General features: G+C 43.3%; 1 protein-coding gene across 2 annotated transcripts in view; it reads left to right on the forward strand.

Annotated features, from left to right (window-relative positions):
• Positions 1-6,928, forward strand: part of EVI5 (ecotropic viral integration site 5) — a 151,173-nt gene that overhangs the window by 35,927 nt on the left and 108,318 nt on the right. For both annotated transcript variants that reach the window (XM_019531104.1, XM_019531105.1), the window contains exon 3: positions 2,383-2,572. In XM_019531104.1, the coding sequence (XP_019386649.1) occupies positions 2,383-2,572 (190 nt within the window). The remainder of the gene's footprint in view (positions 1-2,382; positions 2,573-6,928) is intronic.

Consider the following 6,928-nt stretch of genomic DNA (forward strand, 5'->3'; position numbering starts at 1 on the left):
AGACCCACTAGGCTCCCTTGCGCTCCTGTGGGAGGTTCCGTCTGCCCCAGCATCGGAGCATTCACGAGCTGTGCCTGGGGTACCTTGAGGTATGTAGAAAAAACATTTAAAGCTGTGTCTGTGTCGGAGTCATTGATTCTGTAAATCAGCATTGAATATTCAGATTCAGCCAAATCGAATCGGGGACAGTGATCCGAATCAAATTACTGTTCCCAGTTCGTGCCATATCTGAATCGAATAGGCTCATTTTGCACACTCTTACTATGAAATGCCTCACAAATATTATGATACAATATAAATGGGACCATAGAAAAAACCTTAGGCATCCTGGAATATCAGATTAGATTAATTTTGGATTAGTGTAAAGTTTCTAGGATAGTGACATGTATGTGCCTGTTAAATGCCTCATCCAAAGCTTTGATATGGATATATGAATTATAATTTGTAAGTAATTTATCTTGAGGCATTGGGTGCTCCAGTATAGTGTCACAGAATCATAAAAATTAAGGGCTGGAAGGGACCTCAAAAGATCATCAAGTCCAGCCCCCCTGCTCTGGTCAAGAATACTGCTGAGATCAAATGATCCCAGCAGGGTGTATGTCCAGTCTCCTCTTGAAGACTTCCAAGGTTTGGGACTGTACCTCCTTCTTGGGAAATCTATTTAAGATTTTGGTTACCCTTATCGTAAAGAAGTTCTTCCTTGCATCCAACCTGAAACCATCCGCTAACAGTCTATGGCCATTGCTCCTTGTCCTCCTCTGCCGCACCCTAGTGAACAGTTTTTCTCCCAGCTCCCAATACTCAGCCTTTATGTACTTAGACAGCCACCAAGTTCCCCCTTAGTCTTCTCTTCCCCAGGCTGAAGAGTCCCAGATTCCTTAGTCTTTCCTCATAAGGTTTGTCCTCCAAGCCCTTATTCTTGTGGCCCTTCTCTGGACCCTTTCAAGATTCTCCACATCTTTTTTTTTGAGGTGCATTGTCCAGAACTGGACACAGTACTCCAGCTGGGGTCTCACCAGTGCCAAGTAGAAAGGAAGTATCACTTCCTTAGCCATGCTCGTGATGCATCAGCTAGTGTATCCCAGTATCCTATTAGCTGTTTTGACTACAGCATCGCAGGAGAACATGGCTGTCATGCTCATCCTGTGATCAGCCATAATCCCAAGGTCCCTTTCAGCCATTGTGCTGGCCAGAACATCTCCTAACCTATATTCATGTATCTGGTTACTTTCCCCCCAGATGAAGGACTCTGCATTTATCCTTATTAAACTGCATCCAGTTCCACTCTGCCCACCTTTCCAGCTTGTCCAGGTCCTCTTGGATCCTCATCCTATCCCCTAGTATAACAGCTTTTCCCCATTACTGAGTATTGTCCACAAACTTGCCCAGCATGCTTTCCACATTCTCCTCTAAATTGTTGATAAAGATGTTGAACAACACAGGGGCTTGAACTGAACCCTGCGGTTGACACTAACCACCTTCCACCAGGACTAATAAAGGCTCATCCACTAATAGTCTCTGGGTTCAACCCCTTAGCCAGTTCCCAACCCACCTGACCGTGGACTCTGCCAGCCCACAATCCCCCAGTTGTTTTTTTAATAAGAGCGGCATGGGAGACCATATCAAAGGCCTTTTTAAAATCCAAGTAAACACAGACCAAACCAACAAAATGAGCAGAATGGTTAATGCAAATGACAGCCATTGGGAATGTAGGAGGTGGCTTCAACAGCCTGTTCTGGGTTTGCTTTCTTTTTCTCAAAATTGTTGTCCATTTTCAGTGCTTTCACATTTGGCACTGCCATTAGGGATATATACTTTCTTTAAAGCTGCTTATGCTTCAGCTGAGATCCTGGGATAGGAGACTAGATGAAAACAGAATTAGAGCCCTCTTGCTGGCACCTATGCTTCCAGCTTCACTAGTAACCTGTGCGGGGGAGTACATTTTTCACTTGCTCATGCAATACGTTAGTAAAATATAATTTGTCTCAATTCACCTTTTTGTTTTCTGAAAGTCTAGTTTCACAGCCTCTAAAATGATCATGGTGAGATTTGATTTGAAGTGGTGCTACTGCTGCAAAAGGCATAAAATATACTTTCCTGTTCACTGTTTCCAGTTGCTGTAAAACTATAGTGATTTTGGACCTTTTTTTTTTTTTTTTGTCCACAGATTGTGGATTGAGAAGAAATAGGAAAACAAAGTTTTGCACTTCTAATTGTATTTAAAAAAGTTACAAAGATTGTTCCAAGGGACCTTTAGATTACATTCCCTGGAAAGATAGAGAATGAGTTGATTTATTTCCTTTTAAGTAATCAGATTATGAGTAATGCACTCCAACATGGTTAGAAGTACTTTCTGTGTAACTACCTGCTTATATATTACAGATTATTGGAGACAGATAGCAAATCCTTGCGATCTGTAAATGGGTCGAGAAGGAATAGTGGCTCCTCCCTTGTATCTAGTTCATCAGCTTCTAGCAACCTCAGCCATCTTGAAGAAGATTCCTGGATCCTTTGGGGGAGAATTGTAAATGAATGGGAAGATGTACGGAAAAAGAAAGAAAAACAAGTTAAGGTATTATTCAGCTTAGTAGGATACAGTTATAACGTAGTAGTATAACCAGTGGTCTTTATTTTCTAGTTGATCCTCCGCATTTTTAGGAAAAAACTATGATAGGAACTCCTAATTGAATTTATTTTCATTCTAAACTACAGGTGTGTGTAAGCAAATGTTGGATTTCTCATCTATACCCTGTAAACATCGGTTGCTTTTTGTTTAGTGCCAGATTTATGTATGTTCTGAACACCCACCGTTTTCAGTTAAATCTTCCGTTAGAAATGGATTGGAAAGTAGGGAAAGTCCTCAGTATTTTCTTAATTTCATAACTGGGGAATATATTTCATATCAGGGGCCAGAACACTTAGGCAAGGGTCTATGACTGTCATCTGTGCAGGCAATGGTACTTCAAGTCTTTTCCCACAGAGTATCAGTCAAAAAGATTTCTAAGCTATTTGACTGGGGTAAGTAGGAATAATTTCATGGCAATTTCAATCAATTTTTCAGACTCCTAAATGTTAATCTTTCATTAAAATCTCATCCAGAGAGAACTGATGAGAGCAGTGGTGCTCAACTTTTTGGCCCCATGCATCTGGATTCTGCCTTGTACTGCCCAGACTGGGTCCTGTACTGCCCTAGACCAGTGTGCCCAGTCTAGCACACGTGGCCACGTTATCTGCTTGCAGGGCTCCTCATGGGTCTGGAAAGTTGGCAACTGGGGAGCAGCAATTCATGCTGCCACTGCTTCCTTAATGCCAAATATTTGGGCCCATGAGGAACCCTGCAGGCTGGATGACACCACTCTGGGGTCTGGGGATTGACCACCCCTTGACTAGAGTTTTGCTTTCCATCGCTGTTGTATAGAACTATGTAAAGTAGTGAAATAGGTTTGATTGCACTGATGCTGCTACACACAGCTATATGTTGGAACTCTTCTTAGAGATGAGGACCCACATCTATTTTCCCAGTAGTTTAGGAGGGAATGAATTGGTGTCTTACCTCCTGCCATGTACACTATCAATTTGTGTCTACTAAGTCTAAAACCAGGTTCTCTCTAAGCAAAGAGTTCCAACGTATAGTTGTGTGTAGCAGCATCAGTGCAGTCAAACCCATTTCACTGCTGTACACAGTTCTATACAACAAAGATGGATCAAACATCTAAAACTTGAGTGGTAAAGCACATAGCTTCTGCGGGCTTATACCCCAAGGTGAAATTAGTATTAGGTGCCTAGATATACTATGTAGTACATGGAATAGTAGAAATTGCAGAAGAGGATCCAAAATAGTTGCCATGCTGAGTAGGGGTGACTTGAAGCACATCACTATGTGGAAAATGCTATCATCTAGGTATGTCTGAAACCTCTCCCCTTTCTAGAGGTTAGGTACCTTACTCAGGGCTGCAGAAGGTGCCCACTTGAAATCCACAATCCAGAATAGTCTTTCAGCCTTTCAGAGAACTGAGCAAGGCTTACTTTTTTTTTCAGATACAGGAGATGGTACCAGCATTTTTTGTAATAGCCTATGGGTCAGAACATTCACCTAGGATTGGGGGACCTTGTATAAAAGCCATGCAATTCACATTCCACGAAAGGGCACAGCCATGAGGTTAGGGGCTATTTTGGCATGGGAGCACTCTTAGTCTGTACTGAATTCTCTGTTTCACAGTAGCTCAGCTTCAAGAATCATGGAGCAAGAGAGAATGCAGGAAGGAACATGTCTTTTAGTTTGATAAAATGCATACAGAAGATTCCTTTGAGCAGGAAGCAGAAGTTATGACTCCCTCTTTTAAATGGATGCCCTAAGGGTAAAATTGTGCTGTCTCTAGCCCAGTGAATCTTGAATTCTTTGTTGCATAATTGAACAACTTCAACTACTGGAATGCCCCCCTCCAAAAACAGCCTTTAGTTTTATGGTTAGAGCACTCATCTCAGTAAGCAGAAGAGGTGGGTTTGAACCTTCCTTGGGGTGAGGAGGGCATTGAAGCTGGGGTCTTCTATTTTTTGGGTAAATGCTCCAATCACTAGGGTGTTTATAGAAAGCTGGGTATCACTGCTGCCACTACCTTCCCCCTGCTTTCTGTAATAATTGAATCCTGTTGTGTTGGTGGTATTCTTTTAGCGTGCCTCTGCGTTGGGACTTCCATGGCTCTGGGCCCTTATCTCCTACATAAGATGGATAAGAGTGAAGATGCTCAGGCTGGGGTGGTTGTCTTGCAGAGAAGCAGACTTACAGATGTCTTGAGTACTATGAAGTCAAACAGGAAGGCCTCCAGTGAGTTTTAGGTATCTCTAATTGGGTGTCAGCTGAATGAGGTTATTGGATTATGGGTAGGCAACTTTTTCTAGCTGCAGGTCAGAATGACCTACACAGGGTCAGAGGCAGGTGGGTAGGTAGAGACTAGGACCCCATTGCAGCCAGCACGTATCCCTGGTTTGGACCAGTGTTTCTCAAAGCTGGTGAGCACTCTTGTGCCTTACTGCTGATCTCCTCTGCTTGCTTTGGCACAGCTGATCCCAGTGGTAGTGCCCCTTCTGCAAAAACCCATCCCTCCCTGCTCTGTGTTGAGGATTGCTCTTACTTTCATACTTCCGTGCTGCAGCCTCTGTTCTACCCTCGCCACTGACTGCTACCACCACTGATGTGTATTGCTATCAAGAAGCAGCAGCCAATTTGGCATAGAAGCTAAGTGGTGTCCACAGTTGGGGGCCAAGAGAATGCAGCCCTTGGCACAGAGCAGGAAAATCTTGGGGTATTGTTGAAGAGGGTTTAGAGAAATGGTTCAGGAACAGAGAAATGCAGGTAGAAAAGGGGGTCTGTTGGGTAAGCTGTGCCACAGAAAATGGATGAGACCTGGGGGAACACCTATAAGTTGGCATCTAGTGTTGGTGCCCCCTGTCACCATGTACTGCTGCACCCTGGATCCAGTCTCCCTGTGACCTCGCCTATAGGCCACAGGTTGCCAGCCTCTGTTCTGTTTTATTCCATTGTGAGTGGTTGGATGGGCAGTGAAGATGTAGAGTAATAGGAAAGTTGAAGTAATGGGGGGGGGGTTCATTTTGTGTGGGACATGCAGGAAGGAAAATATGATGCTGAAAGGGGAAAGGAAGAGTTGAATGCAGAGCAATGAAGGAAAAGAGGAAATTTTAAATGAGGATTTTCTGCCCATACAAAGAAGTCCATGGAAAGAGTGTGATCAAAGGACAGGAAAATAAGACAAATGTAAGAATCTAGTAAGTAGGGCTGATTGAATAGGTTTCAGGGAGTATATATGAATTTCACAGTTTTGATCGTCAAACTTTTATGGTATTTTGACTCATTGTTACAGACAGAATCTGATTATCTGGAGAACATTCAGCTACTGCATTAATTCTGTTGAATCTGTGTTATTGAGTCTATTTTTCTTTCTTTTTCTGTTCAACATTCTTAACAGTATCTTGAAAGAACTTTAAAGCTCCATCTTTCAGTATGCCAAGTGTGACTAAAGAGATTAAGCTACTTGTGCTGCAAATGGGTTATTTTCCAGAAACAGAGATTCCCTTATGCTCTTCTTTTAGGGATAACTTAAAGGAAGGGACATGTGGAGCTAATAGAGCAGTGGAGGAATATCAGTTGAGCTTGAAGCTTAGAGCAGTGATTCTGAGCCAGGGAACCACCTGGGGTTCTGTGAGATCTTTTTAAGAGTGTGGTAGTTTGCAATGCAGAATTTGCAGTTAGGTATGCCAACACCTATGTGATTAGCTAGCTAAACTCAGAGGGCGTGTCCACACATGTGAGCACATATGCTTGCAGCAACTCAAATGAAGTGGTACAAATTTGAGCTGGGACTTTTTACCTCAGCACATGTGCCCAGGCATGCACTTTGTTGTGGAGCAAATTGTGCCACCTGGGGCAAAATAACTTTGTCTGGCTCCTCCCAGATCTGCAGCTAGGGGGAGCTAGAACCTGGGGCCAGGACCTGTGCTGGCTCCAGCAGTATAAAAACTTGCCCTGGCCGGCAACTCAGGGCTTCTTGCCCTCAGGAGCCTCTGAGGCCCAGCCACTTGGTATCTGGGGACACTAGCCCCTTGTGTCAGCTAGACTGCTGAAGCAGCATCCCAAATTCACTTTTTGAAATACCCCCAAATCCACATTCTTCCACAATTACAACAAAAGTGTGTGTGTGTGTGTGTGTGTGGGGAGATTGATCAGATGGGCAATGTTTTACTGCTATATTTACAATGTTTAAGTAATTTGGAAGCCTACCAGTGTCTCTAGCATCATAATAAAAATAAATCCTAAATATCTATGTGTTTTAATGTTTGCTTTTGGTTTCCTTATCACCTGGTGGGTGTGTGATGGGGAGATGTGGGGTTTGCAGGAGGGGGTGGGAATGGG

Source organism: Crocodylus porosus, unplaced genomic scaffold, assembly GCF_001723895.1.
Source record: "Crocodylus porosus isolate Cpor-Errol unplaced genomic scaffold, CroPor_comp1, whole genome shotgun sequence".
Classification (NCBI taxonomy): domain Eukaryota; kingdom Metazoa; phylum Chordata; order Crocodylia; family Crocodylidae; genus Crocodylus; species Crocodylus porosus.